This window comes from Rhinolophus sinicus, chromosome 3 (genome assembly GCF_057876585.1).
Source record: "Rhinolophus sinicus isolate RSI-liver-muscle chromosome 3, RSI-T2T, whole genome shotgun sequence".
In the NCBI taxonomy this organism is placed as follows: domain Eukaryota; kingdom Metazoa; phylum Chordata; class Mammalia; order Chiroptera; family Rhinolophidae; genus Rhinolophus; species Rhinolophus sinicus.
Window position 1 is genome coordinate 51,729,620 of NC_142503.1, and position 14,897 is coordinate 51,744,516.

General features: G+C 43.5%; 1 protein-coding gene and 1 pseudogene across 1 annotated transcript in view; both read left to right on the forward strand.

The window, feature by feature from the left end:
• SERINC5 (serine incorporator 5) overlaps positions 1-12,148 on the forward strand; it is a 92,127-nt gene extending 79,979 nt beyond the window's left edge. The window contains exons 9-12 of the mRNA XM_019728198.3: positions 5,833-5,899; positions 9,072-9,111; positions 9,814-9,958; positions 11,846-12,148. Coding sequence (XP_019583757.1) covers positions 5,833-5,899; positions 9,072-9,111; positions 9,814-9,958; positions 11,846-11,993 — 400 coding nt within the window. The 3' untranslated portion in view covers positions 11,994-12,148. The remainder of the gene's footprint in view (positions 1-5,832; positions 5,900-9,071; positions 9,112-9,813; positions 9,959-11,845) is intronic.
• On the forward strand, positions 1,841-5,826 carry LOC148758490 (heterogeneous nuclear ribonucleoprotein A1-like; annotated as a pseudogene).
• Positions 12,149-14,897: the final 2,749 nt, after the last annotated feature.

Genomic DNA, 14,897 nt, shown 5'->3' on the forward strand with positions numbered 1-14,897 from the left:
GCCACCCTTAAGTGAGAGATAAATAAAATGGGCTTTATTTGGAATTTCAAGGCACCGTAGTGGAGGTTGGTATGGTCTAGTCTGATAATCCCCAAAGATAACAATTTTCAAAGCTGACAGCTGCTACTTACAATCTGTCTCGATGCCAGTAACCATTGTTGCTGAATGCTAGTAATTACACTGCAAAATCCTCGTGCCCAGTGGAATGAGGAGATGGAAAGCAGCTGCACCAAGCGGAGATGCAGAGTAACCAGGCAGCGTGGGGTGGGGTGGGTCTGGGGGTGCCTGGGTGGTTAATGTGCCGTAATTACCCACTGAAGCACACATTAGGAGCTTCAGGAGGAGTCCGCTCCGGGAGGAGTCAGCTTTGAGAATTTTATAGCCGAGCATCTTGGAGCTCACTGGGAAATGAGTTCAAGCCTAGTATTGCCTTGAAGAAAAGTAATGCTGCCAGTGGGGGGAGGCGGCCCAATTAGGAAGTTTTCAAATCTTGATTTCTAGGGTTTACGTTTTCCTCCCATACTAGGAGGAATGAAAGTTTGGACAATATTATGAAAAGAGGCTGGGTGGAAACTGTCATTGGAATACAACTGCAGGAATATCTAAAGCTCTTGATAGAAATTGTAGGAAGTCAAAAGACTGGATAGTGTGAACATTAAAGGGAAAAAATCACCCATTTTCAATGAAAGTCCAAGATTGCTGGAGCTGACTTTTCTGTAAGGTCATAGTAGAAGGCTCACCGTGCTGTCTCCTCACCTTCAGAGTTTTCCCTAAACATAGCATCCCCTCACCCCCAGCCATCCACCTCCCACGCTTCTTCAGGGAGCTCTCATTATGGTGACCTCCATCTCAGTTTCTGGTTCTCTGTTCTAAGTCCTGCTTCTGACACACTGGATATATTTTACTCTTGGCTGTCTCAGCTTGGAAGAAGGGCTCAGCCAAAACCCACTCCCTGGTTTTCTGACTGCGAGCCTTGCTCGAGAAGCTCGTTCCACTGCACCCAGGCATTACTGCTGTGAAGAAGAGTCACAACTTGAACCCCGTGCAGGAGTTCCCTAATGGCTCATTCTATAGGCCGATTTTCTCCACATCCCCTGTAGGCCTAGATCCCAGCCTCCCCCAACTATTCCTTCATTCCCTCCTCGTCTCTGGACTTTGACATTGTTATTCTGTGGGTTTCAAGTTCAAGCTGTCAGACTGGACAGGATCCTGGAGTCAATCAAATTCAATCCCCTCTTTGGACATAAAAGGAAACTGAGGCCTGGAGCCTATTCCTGTAGCTCTCTACCCCCAATTTCAGGAAACCTTTTCTCAAGTCTCCTTTGTGGGATATTTGTAGACAGGTCAATTTTTTTTCTCTGTGTTGGCTTGAAGTAAGGTTCGTTCTTCACTGAGGTAGAAAGATAAACCAGATGACTCGCATAATTACAGTTACTGGGAGGTGTTTGTGCTATAAAACATGTCCCTGGCTACTTCAAATTCCTAGACAACTTAAATAATAAATATGTTTTCTCTTAAGCATAACTAAAATTGAATACAAAACTGGAAAAACTAAGAATATTAAATGTCATTCATACAGCTTGCTAGTGCAGAATGGGACATTCACAACAATGTGGCAAACCATGTGAAAATAGGTACAAGGTTGGTAAGATAGCATTGGAGAGAAGACTGGCTTAGAGAAAAGCTGGTAAATCAAGGAAGAGTATCTTTTTTTGGTGTGTTCTGGGCCTTCTGGGCATGCTACTCTTATGTAAGCAAAAGGGGGGGTTGTATCTTTATTTTGGGGATCCTGCCACTTCCTAAGCTACCAGCTAGAAATTTTCATGGCTGTGCATCGGGCATGTTGAGGCCTGCCCCCAGCCCAGGTAGGACTCTGGTCTCCTTTAGGAGCTGAGTCACCTTACATGGTACAGTGGGGACATAACTGAACTTCATCACCCAAAAACTGGGAACAGTCATGGGATCTATCAAGGGCCACCCTGTAAGTTTGTCAGGGGAGCAGAATCCATGCTCTCCAATGGGGAAATCTGGACATGTTTTTTTAGAGATTTTCTGTAATCTGGGGGCATTTTGCCAGTTCTGGAAGCGACTGAAGCAGATGCAGAGGGCCACCTGTGTTTCAAATCACTCTGCCAATATGGCAGAGGCTCTGGGCACGGCAAGGGTAGGGGGGGAGGCATCTTATCTTTTTCGTTTGTCACAATGACTTAAGTCCCTGCTGGCTTTTTTGTGACTGGGGACCAGATATAGCAAACATGCTTAGTGCACTGGACATTCTTTGTATGGTTAGCATTATCCCAACGAAAAACTGTTAAGTCTCCTCCACCCTCTGTCCCCCACCCCCACAGGAAGTTTTGCTTACAGTCATTCGTACTTTAGCCCTAGAAGACAAGAGGTTATGGATAATCCGGGAATTGTTTTACAGCAACTTGTCTTGTGTTGACCAAAAAGATCGGTCAGTAATAGCCAGAATACAGACAGCAGGAATTGCCCATGCTTTCTAAGAACTTCTAAACACCATATTTTCTTGATAATTCCAAGAAGAATGTTTTGTAGGGAAAGGCCATGACTCAGTATATTTTACGGTAACATCTACTTGTGGAAGTCACATGCCACTAATGATGAATGGAATAAAGGTACTTTGACAGATAAGAACAGTAGTGCTTTCTGATGGTGGAAGTGAAGATGCAGAGGTGCCAGAATCAAAAGCTTTATTTTTCTGAAACCATTTTATTGCAAAGTATTTATAAAATGGCATGTTTATTCTGTCCCCTTTAAAGAATGGACATTATATGGGAGGAGGCCGGTTAGCTCAGTTGGTTAGAGCGCGGAGCTCTTAACAACAAGGTTGCTGGTTCGATCCCCGCATGGGCCACTGTGAGCTGCGACCTCCACAACTAGATTGAAACAACTATTTGACTTGGAGCTGATGGGTCCTGGAAAAAACACACTTAAATAAATAAAAAGTTTTTAAAAAAAGAAAGAAAGAGTAGACGTTATCTTTTAGATGAAAATTCCAGATACTGGATCTCTTTCTAAAATTAAAAGTTCTCTTCCCCGCCATGGAAACTATATATGTATTAAATCATAATTCATATGCACAAAATATATCACACTCTTAAATTTAAGAGCAAGGCATATGTTTCTTGGGTGCAGAGCCATTGGGAAGTGTTTGTACCCAAGTCAGGAGATGGGAGTGGAGAGGGCCCTGATTAGCATCCATTGTTCAAAGCTGAAATACAAATGATGCTATTGGTCTTGAGTGGACCGCAAAGGAAGCAGTGCGCTTGGATCGCAGAGGACCTTTTTAGAGGGAAGGCTTTTTATCGTTATTTGCATCTCATTGATCTCTTCTCCTTGGGAAAGAGGATAAGAATGAGCAGAGAAGGCAGTGTTGCCTCATGTGGTTTATTGGGTTGAAAAGAGTGTTAATTCCTGCCTCTCCACTAACCAACACCCCCACACATACCTGCCCACCTCCAGGATAGCAGGTAAGCTGCATGATGGTAGGGATTGTCTTTTGCATTGAGTCACTGCTTAGAACAGGGCCTGACACATGGCAGGCCTTCAGCAAATATTTGCTAAATGAACTTACTCAGTTAGCTGTATAAGCCTACGTATTATATATATTTCTGTTTGTTTAAAATGTTTGCCCCTTTTTTTCCCAAGGAAAAAGAAATGCCTCCTTTTTACCCCTGGAAGGCAAATTTTATAACATTTTACTTCTCAAGTCATGGAGAAAGTGGCAGAAAGAATTTTTTTAATCACACTGACAGCTACTCCATTTTGAACTTCTAAACAGAAAACCCTGTTCTGTCACAGGCCCATTATCACAATAAATAACTATGACCTTTTCTTATTTATTTATTTATTCATTATTTATACAGTCTCGATGGGGCCTCTTTATATCGTTAGTTATAGGGGTTCTGTTCAGCTAGTCTTCAGATGATTGTTGAGGTTGATTGTTCTATAATTTAGTTGTAATTTTGGTGTAATCCTGGGATGCAGTAGGCATAGCATTTGCCTAATCTGCCATCTGACCTTTGCTTTTCATGCCCTTGTTTTTTATTGCCATCTCTGGGTTTTTTCATTGCTTCTGATCTCTTCTAAGTGAGACTAGTCAAAGGGAGGCAAACAATAAAAGTGAAATTAGAAAATTATTTTGTTATTTGAGGGAGGAGAGGCAAAATCCAACAGTGAAAAGCTAAGCTAAGAGGACCACAAGACATCTTATTTCTTTACCTACACACGTCTCTCTGCATAAAATGATCTAATACAATCCATGTAAAAAGACATCAACTATAGAATTGGTCAGCTAGTTTTAGAAAAAAGTGGATATTAAAATTAGACTACCTTTGCTTTCTGTGGGTGGACGCCTCCGAGGAAGCATCGTTAGTCTCCCTTCCCGCCGTCGTCATGTCTAAGAGTCTCCCAAGGAGCCTGAACAGCTGCAGAAGCCCTTCACTGGAGGTTTGAGCTTTGAAACAACCGATGAGCCTGAGCCATTCTGAGCAGTGGGGAACGCTCCCGGAGTGTGTGGTGACGAGGGACCCAAACACCAAGTGCTCCAGAGGCTTTGGGTTTGTCACCTATGCCGCTGTGGAGGAGGTGGGTGCAGCCATGAAAGCAAGGCCACACGAGGCGGGTGGAAGAGTTGCGGGACCAAAGAGGGCTATCTCGAGAAGATTCTCAAAGACCTGGTGCCCACTTCACTGTGAAAAAGATTTGTGTCGGTGGTATTAAAGAAGACTCTGAAGATGACGACCTAAGAGATGATTTTGAGCAGCGTGGGAACATCGAAGTCATTGAAATCATGATTGACCAAGGCGGTGGCAAAAAGAGAGGCTTTGCTTTTGTCACCTCTGATGACAATGATCTGTAGACAAGCCTGTCATTCAGAAACACCATGCTGTGAATGGCCACAACTGTGATGTAAGGAAAGCCCTATCTAAGCAAGAGATGGCTAGTGCTTCCTCCAGCCAAAGAGGTCAAAGTGGTTCTGGAAACTTCAGTGGTGACTGAGCAGGTGGTTTTGGTGAGAATGACTTTGGTCGTGCAGGAAACGTCAGTGGTCAAGATGGCTTTGGAGGCAGTCGTGTTGATGGATGATATGGTGCAGTGGGGAGGGCTATAATGGATTTAGTAGTGATGGAAGCAATGTTGGAGGTGGCAGAAGCTACAGTGATTTTGGCAATGACAACCAATCTTCAAATTGTGGACCCATGAAACGAGGAGACTTTAGAGGAAGAAGCTCTGGCCCCGATAGTGGTGGAGGCCAGTACTTTACCAAACCACGAAACCAAGGTGGCTATGGCTGTTCCAGCAGCAGCAGTAGCTATGGCAGTGGCAGAAGGTAATTACTGCCAGGAAACAAAGCTTAGCAGGAGAGGAGAGCCAAAGAAGTGACAGGGAAGCTACAGGTTACAACAGATTTGTGAGCTCAGCCGAGCACAGTGGTGGCAGGGCCTTGCTGCTACAAAGAAGACACATTTTAGACAATACTCATGTGTTATGGGCAAAAGACTCGAGGACTGTATTTGACTAATTGTATAACATGTTATTTTAGTTTCTGTACTGTGAAAAGTGCAAAGCATTCCAACAAAAGGTTTTAATGTTGTTTTTTGCACCCATGCTATTGATTGTTAAATGTAGTAGTCTGATCATGACACTGAATAAATGTGTCTTTAATAAAAAAAATAGACTACCTTTATTTAAGCAGCAAGAACTGTAGGTTTGGTGAGACTCTGCAGCATTGGTCAAACAGCTCTGCCCTTCCTTTGATGTGATATAACATGTTAATATGCTCTGCTGACCTTTCTGTTTATTTTCTAGTTTGACATCGACGACAAGATCGAGTTCTGATGCCCTGCAGGGGCGATATGCAGCTCCGGAACTGGAGGTAAGTTCATTTCTTTCTCGTCCTGCTTCATCTCAGAAGACCCATGTTTCAGGAAAGCTTTTTATGCTTATTAGCATTTTTATCGATACGCATTCCATGATCCCATTTTTCTTCTGGAAAGAACACAATTTTTGCACAGAAAAAGAAATTTCCTGTGTATACTATAGGCTTAAAATGAATCCTTGATTTTCCTCCAACAAAATGGGCCTCTTGTGTGGCGTCCTTCTGCCCACCTCCCCACCAGAGAGACTTTGTCAGGCTGGCCTTTGCTCTTTTCCTCTGTCATAATGGAGAGAAAGACAGACAGACAGACTTCTAGTCCGTTCCTCTATTTTACACCTGTCTGCCTCTATACATAGCACAACTATGAGGTTATGTAATAGCTGTTCTGAAGGAGAGAAGATGGAGAAAGGAAGGAACCAGCGTCTGCTCTATGCCACACTGCTGAGTAGTGCCTATACGTTAGCTTTTTTAAGTGAATCAGTTCCATCAGGTGGGCATTTCATTGGGTAAAGAATTGTGAACAATAAGTATCCAAAAAAATCATGGTGGTTGGCAGATGCCTATCGGTCAACAGAATGTATTATTTTATTATTTATGTAAAAGTCTTTCTGGGGTCCTTAGAGGAACTTCTACCAAGGTCTGGAAAGGTCTCCCCAGACGGAGGCAGCCAGCAGAAAACTCCGCCCCGACCCCAGGAATGGAAAGAATGGGAGATTCCAGTGATGCCTAAGACTTACAGCACTTGCTATGTGCCAGGCATTGTCCTAGGTGTGACACGTCTTTTCATTTAATCTTCATAAAAACCCAGTGAGGGTTTTTTCTATTTGCAGAGGGGTTAAAACAGAAAAAGTCGTTTAAACATTTGGTTTGCCCGCATGTAAACCGTGCACTCTGGCTCCAGAGCCTGTTCCCAGCTACTGCTGCCCAAGATCTCAGCTGCTGTCTCCTGGCCCTGCTGGTGACCCTGCCTGGCATCCGGCCCTGGCTGCATCCTAATAGCTTTCCCGGGATGGAAGAGCTCTGGTATCTGATGGGCGCTTTATTCTGCAGCTGGGTCTCTGGGGATGGTCTTCCCTGCACCTGACCTGGAGAGAGTGAAGTATTATGAAGGGTTGTCAGTCTGCCAGCATCATTCACCAGCTCTTTCTGTCACTTAAAAAATGAGAAAACCGTGCTGAGTCTGAATAGGTTACTGCTATTATACAGAAGAGAATGGTCTCTAGAAGGCAAGCGTTTGTTCTCACCACCAACTGGGTAACCACCTGCTGAGGTTGTACCATTATGGTTTCAATATCCCCATTGTATACAGAGTTAAAGTGCAAAGAACAGCAAGTCTCTAGGTTAGATTTAAGGGAGGATGTTTTTCTTCTCATTCCAAGGAAAAAGTGCCTGTTTATTTCTGAAGTGGAGAGCATGCGGGATGGAGGTTGGTTTACGCTCCTTGCATCACGTTTCACAGGATACACCTTGGAAAGAGTAGTTTCTTGTGGTAACTTAAGCTTCAAAAGAGCTAGGACCCCAGCATGCAATGTCTTGGGCCCACTGAATGAATCTGTGAATCTCAGACTGTGTCACTTGATCCAAGATTCCATCAATTGATCCGTCAAGGCCAGTCCCTCTGTTACAAGTATCCTTTGATGTAGGAGGGAAACGAGGACGTGGCCTTGAGGTGTATAAATGGGACAAAGGCTCAAGCCCCCATGTCCTTGTCCTTGGGCTCTCTGTTCTTTGTAGTGAAAATAACAGCCAGAAAGGGCCAAGGACCCAGCCCTTCCCCGACTGTCTTGGTACATGTAGTGTTTCTTATTTGTTTACCAGAGTCCTTCTGGAATCACGTTTTTCACAACTTGATATTTTTTAAATTAAGTTTGTTTCGAGTAGGTCAGAAACATGATAGGAAATTTGAAAGGTACCAAAGACTCTTCAAAAGAAAGCATCCCACCCATCTCTGTCCCCAGTATCCCGGCCTCCATGGAGGCCGCCAATTCAGCAGCCTAATTTTAATAGGAAATGTAGGTAAGCCTCCTGCTTCTACCTCCCTTAGCTTTACCGTTGGCTCTACCGTTTCCTAGATATCACATGCTACCTATTATTTCTTGTGACTCATGGACCTTGGAGTTCCCAGCCTGCATTCATGTCCCAGCTCTGTCACTAACTTAGTTGTATGACTTCAGGTCTGTAATGGAACCTGCCTGGCCTCAGTTTCCTCAGTGTAAATGGGATAATTATCCCAGCCTCAGAGATCGGAGAAGATGGAATGAAGTAGCCATTAGAGCAAAGCACCAGGAGTGAGCTCCGTGAGAGCGATGACCTTGTCTTACCACTTTGTGTTTCAGGTTGAGTTTTTCAGAGGCAGCCATCCAGGCAGAGTGTGCTGTGCAGGATATTTATTTAGAGATCAACATAAGTGGAAGGGGAAGGGGGCAGATTGGGCCGAGAGTGATGTCGAAGGGCACGGCAGGCTGGACAAATCTCTGCTGACCCCATGCACAAGTTTTCCAGGGCAGATATGGCCCATCAGAGCTGTCCTCCAGCGGCTAGTGGCTGCTCCTTTACACCCCTGCTGGGGGCAGTCATTCCTTTGGGTTGTCCAGGAAGGGCTTGCTCTCAGGAAAGGCGACTCTGGCTCTGGGGCAAAGCCTGGAAGTTGCCACTAGAAACCTCTCGCAAGAAGGTAAAGGGAGAGAGGGTGGTAGATGAGAGTAAATGAGGTCAAACATATGGTGATGGAAGGAGAACTGACTCTGGGTGGTGAACACACAATGTGATATACAGATGATGTATTACAGAATTGTACACGTGAAACCTATGTAATCCCATTGTCATCCCAATAAATTTTATTTTTTTAAAAAAAGAATGATTAAAAAAGGAAGAAAGAAAGAAACTACTCACAGCACTCGCAGTAGCTGAGCCAAGCAGTAAGTGTGCACCTTTGGAGTAGATCTGGTGGCTCACCTCCATGTCCGTTGTATTTCCTATCACTAGCACCCAGAGCATCTGAGAAGATCAGATGCTTAGTCAAAACCTGAAGGGATAAAGTGTGCAGTTCAGGGCCTGGGATGTAATTCAAACGGAGAAGGCTTGGCACACAGGTGGCCCTTAGTGCTTTAGTGATGTGGAGAGAAAAAGCAGAAAGCAAGCCGCCTGACTGTTGCCTTTGCTCTCCCAGGTAGCTCGGTGTTGCTTTTGCTTCAGTCCCTATGGAGAGGGTAAGTAGAGATCTTTCCTTCTGTATATCTGTGTGTGACCCTGAAGACCTCTAGCTCTAGACTATGGGCATTTGGGATTCAGGTACAAATAACTTGAATGGTAAAGGGGAAACTTTCATTACGAAGCTGGTTTACTGTTTATATACTTTTCATGTTATTCTCAAAGGGTTGGTGGGTTTTGTTTGTTTGTGTTAGTATTCTGGCAAGTGAGAAATTAGTCTAGTATTCTGACTCATATTTAAGTTATACAGTGAGATTTAGTGAAGCAGAAAGTACATTTTTTTAAAGGAATGAAAATTTGGAAAACATGAAGAGGTCCTGACATCTTGTTTTGGACCATTTCTTCCCTTCAACTTTATTTTCTCCTTGGATTGGGGGATCCCAGGGCCTTGAGAACTCCTGGTCTACTCTCTTTCACTTTCTTCTGAGCTTATAATAAGTTTTGTGTTTTCAAGGGCTCTCTTATGCGCTGTTAAAATAAATGGGATGTTAGGTAACTCATCCTATTAAAAAAGGGTTTTGGGGTGGGGTGGGGGCTTTGTGCTTATGGCGCAGATGAAAAATGCCTGAGTGTACAAATGGCTTTTGACATCTTTTCTACTCAGTGGGCACTGGGGTGGCCATGAGTAAGTGTGTTGCTGCTAAAATGGTAAGTGTGCGTGTGTTCAGTCATTGAGCTTGTGCTGGCTTTGTGGTTCACAGACAGTGAAGAGCAGAAGAATATGAAAGAGGGACCAGGGGTTATTTATGACGAGAAGAGAAGCACCGTCTATAGCTATTCCTATTTCCACTTCGTGTTCTTGTTGGCGTCCCTTTATGTGATGATGACCGTCACCAACTGGTTCAAGTGAGTGGCTCATTACCTTAGACACTGTAGAAGGGGCAGTCTTTAAAAAAGCAGCTTGGGTCCTATTCAAGGCGCTGAAGTATGGGTCAGATCTCCTAGAGTCAACTGAACTCTTCAAGTCAAACTGTACTCACCTTTACAGAAACAGTCCTGAGTTCCTGACAGTTGATCAGCATGCTTTTAACCTTGGAAGCTGCTTGCTGCCCCTTTTAAAAAAAGAAGGTTAACTGCATATGGACAGTCTTGAAAAACATAGGAATAGTAATGGAAAAAGCACTTGGAATTCTTAAGTAATGATCTGCTTTTAAGAAAAAGAAAATACCTTTTCTATTTTGTATTTTGTTTGTGCTTTTTTTTTTTACGCTTTCATTACAGAAGTTTAAAACATCTTTTTAAAAAGCTAACGTGGAAATATCAAAAGTATCAATGATAACCACCCCCATAATCAGTGCAACAATATGATATGTGTCCTTTCATTCCTTTTCTATGCATTTACAAGTCTAAGTATTTTTTTAACATAAACGTGATTACATATATTTCCCTTGAGGGTTTTGTTTGATTGTTTGTTTTTAACTTGGCAGTACATGATGGGCCTGACTTTCCCTGTCACTACATGGAGATCCTTTTGAATCATACAGATTCTTTCTGGATTGTTCTTTGACTGATGCAAAGTTTCTTTTGGGTCATAATTTGCTGTAAGTTAGGATATACATAGGATAGACGTTGAGGGTCATTGTGCTTTCTTTTATTCATTCATTCAACAAATATTTGAGTGTTCCCATGTGCCACGCTGTTCTAGAAGGCGGGGCTTACATTCTAATGAGGGAGACAGACCATGATCCAAATCTAATACAGTGTGTCAGATAGTGATGACTATTGGGGAGAAAAATAAAATGAGGAAGAGGAATCAGAGCACCTCGTGGGGTTGGGGATGGTAGGGGGCGGCAGTTTCAAACAGAATGATGGGGAAAGTCTTCACTAAGGAGATTCTTCCCAAACATCCTCCTGAGGGAGAAGGTGGAGAGGGAGCATCTAATGTTTCCCAGTGATGTTTGAGAATTCATGGAAAAATTTGGCTTGGGAAGCTTAAGAAAGGATGGAGGGAGCTCTAATCAGTCAGGCAGATAATTACAAGTGTTCTTGAGGATATGGAGAAATTGCAACTCTCTTACACTCCTGGTAGGATTGTGAAATGGTATAGCCACTTTAGGAAACACTTTGGCAGTTCCTCAAAAATGTTAAACATGGAGTTTTTATATGATCTGGCAATTTACTCCTAAGTGTATACCCAAGAGAAGAACAAGCACATATGTCCACACAAAAACGTGCCCACAATGTGCACCGTAGCATCACTGGTAATAGCCAAAAAGGGGAACCAACCCAAATGTCCGTCAACTGATGACGGATACATAAAACGTGCTGTATCTATACAACGGACTATTACTCAGCAATATAAAGGAATAAAGTACTGATACTGCAACGTGGATAAACCTTGAAAACTTTAAGTGAAAAAAGCCAGTCACTAGAGGCCACATGATTCCATATGAAAATGTCCAGAATAGGCAAATCCGTAGAAACCAAAAGTAGGTTAGTGAATGCCATGGCTGGGAGGAGGGAAAGGAACGGGAAGGCAGCAAAAGGATGCAGGATGATGAGAATGTTCTACAATTGATCGTGGTGGTGGTTACACAAGCCAGTGCACATAATAAAAGTCATTGAATTGTACACTTTAATTGGGTGTGAATTATACATGAATTCCGTTAGGAGAAAAAAAGAAAGAAAGGCTGGAGGGGGCAGAATCAGGGAGGTACTTAGTAAAGAGAGCTTGTCCTGTCTTCCCCTGTTCTCTTCCTGCCCTGACCACCGATGGCTCTCTTGTTTCCACAGCTATGAAAGTGCCTACATTGAAACCTTCTTCAGTGGGAGCTGGTCCATCTTCTGGGTGAAGATGGCCTCCTGCTGGATGTGTGTGCTGTTGTACCTGTGCACGCTGATTGCGCCCCTCTGCTGTCCCACTCGGCAGTTCTATGTGTGAGGATCTGAGCAATCCCCTGGGTTCTGCAGGCTGGAAATGACATCCTTTGAACAAGTCTCCCAAGACACTGAGCAATGGCTGGCACTTTGCGAAAAGCTGGCATCCCCTGGCCAGCTTGAGTGTCTGAAAAGGCTTTTAGGGGGGGAAAAAAAACACCTGATGAGCTTTTTAATTCTGAAATTCAAAAATACCACATTATCCCAGAAGAACTGAAATTTTCAGCCAAGCTGATCATGAGTGATAATACATTTTGTATGTGTCTTACCCCTAAAAACTGGGATAGTAGTTAGGTTAGTGTTTTCCTTCTGCGTGTTTTTACCAAAACAGTTTGGGGCACGACATCTTCTCACAGGGAGAAAAACTTACCTTGTATGGCTTATCGTTTTTATGCTTGGAATAGAAAATATGCCAAAATTTTGAGCCTTCAGCCTCTGACAGAATGCAGACTCCTCTCCCACACCTTGACCTGCAGGACCCTGCTCACAGGCCCCTGGTATTTATAGGGTACAAGAGGAAGCACCTGTTTGTAACCCCTCCCTTGTGTGGCTTCCTCCTGGCCCCCAGCCATTTCCCTTCGAAGCTGTGATGCTGGGAATCACAGAGAGCACTCTTTGCCGTCACCCTCCCCCTCATCCTTCCCTAGGTTCAGCATCTTTGTTATTAATGTGAAAAAGCACAAGTTGCCATCACCACTTGTGTGATTCCCCACCGTATTATCACTACCTGATCCGAGTTACTGCAATAATGATGACTCTGACTTGTGGTGTTATGCACATGATTACAGAGCAGTATTCATGTTGTTTTGTCTAAATGATGGAGAACTATAGTTTTTACTTGTTTGTCCTATTAATAGTAATAATACTTTAGGACCTGAAAAGTTTCTTCTTGACTGGAACCTGATGCACCACTGTTTCAGTTGTTAAGGGCAGCCCGTACCCCCTTCTCTTCCACCTTGAGGCCTTGAAATCGTAAAAGTAAAACAGATCTGTCACACAGCCACACTGTTGATGTCCATTACGGGTGTTTTGGAGTACATTTGCAGAGGTGAGCATCACAGGTAGCACCTCATACAGGGCTGACCAGGTAAGGCCTATTACACAACTGGTAGAAGTGACTGAATACACTTAGAAGAAAAGGTAGGTGATGGGGGTATTTAATGAAGCCATAAATAACATCCACAGAAACTTCCAAAATATGTACTTGTAATACTCATCAGAGATGGGACATTGGGCAGTTGCCCGAGAAGATGTCCATTTTCCGTGTTGATGTTCTCAGTCAGGGAAGAGTTTGTGGAAAGTCCATTAGAGACCCCAGTGGAGACACAGCGGGGACACTCCTGTTAATATTTCATGCAGGATGAAAAGAACCTTTTCAAATTCCCGGGCAGAGAGAGTCTGAGGATGAAAAGACTGGCCTGTGCCCTACTGTGTGGGTTGGACAGAATTGGGTTCCACCTAAGCGAGGTTCCAGGGTGCCACAATGCCGGTGTGGGAAATTAGTCAAATTCTTCATTTCTACTCCTTTGCTCTCTTTCCAAGAAAAGAGGCGGGGAGAAGGGATAAATACAGTGGATGAATTCCTCTAGGAACTTGCCTTATTAACAATGTCTGAGATTCGATTTTAAAAGGCACTCATTATGTGTGTACGTGAGAGCCTCGTTTTGTAAACTTGATCGCATTTCTCTTTTTAGGCAAGGAGTTTTTTGTGCTCAGGAGTCGAAAATGATATGGAGTCACAACATGAATAGCCACCACGTGCAGCCCCCATTAAGCCAGTGGGAGTGGAGCTCTGTGGGTCGGGGACAGGTTGAGGGATTGTGATTGTATGTGTAGAAGCAGCTCCCTGGCAGAGGCCACTGCAGGGTCTGGTGCAGTGACACGGGGTTCCGAGCAAGATTGGTTTTAGGAAAGATCATGAGAAAAGACAGATCAAAAACTGGGGATGTATCAGCAACGAGTTTTATGTTTTCTTCCTGCTTGCTGGGTCTGGCAGCCAGCTGTGTGACTTTAGAGCTGGTCCTCACAGGTCAAGGTCAAGCTGACAAGGCTTTGTATTCCTTGGCTGGCCTTTATTAGCTCTCTTCCCCTGCAGAAAGAAGCTCAGGGAAACACAAAAGAGGGCCAGTGGCAGGGCCCTCGGAGTTTCCTTCCTTAGCCTGCCCAGCCAACCCATGTTTTCCAGTTGCTTAAGATTTGGTTTGTGGCCTGAAGTTCCTTTCTAAAGTTTGGTCTGACACAAGAGGAGTAGTTACACTCTCCTGGTTTTTTATTCTCAACTAAGAATTTGAGCAAGTTCATCTGAATGATTGAGAGAAATGTGGATATACCCTGAGGACTGTGGGCATATAAATAAGAAGTTGACTATAATTAATTGTGATAAACAATACTCAGGTGATGAGTCAACATTCAGAGGTTTAAAGAACCTACATTATTGTGCTATTGTGATACTAGAAACTGGAAAAATTGTGCCCGTTGCTTTGAGTTGCTATAATGATTGTACTCATTTGATAAATTCGTTTTTAAATAATAGACTTGCTTCCTACAACTTTTTGTACATGATTTTATAAGTGCATTTCCAGAAGCTGCAGGTCAGACTCCTTTAGCAATACAAGCTGAAGAAGCTTTTAAAACTCGATATATGTGTATTTCTTCTGTTCATCCAACCTGGAAATGTTTTCCCCCTTTCGTTTCCGTCAGTAAAAAAACACTAAGTGGGGGAAGGGATTCTTCCCAGGAGTGTTGTTGCATACCTAGACGTGTCACCTGACTGAAGACCAGAGACTGTTCTATCAAAACCTTTCCAGGCACCCTACTTTTGTCCTAACTGGGTCTCACTTTTGTTGGTTTTGCTTTTGTCCTCACATTTTCTTAGGAAATGGCTTGAAAGAATTGTTCCCCAGAAGTA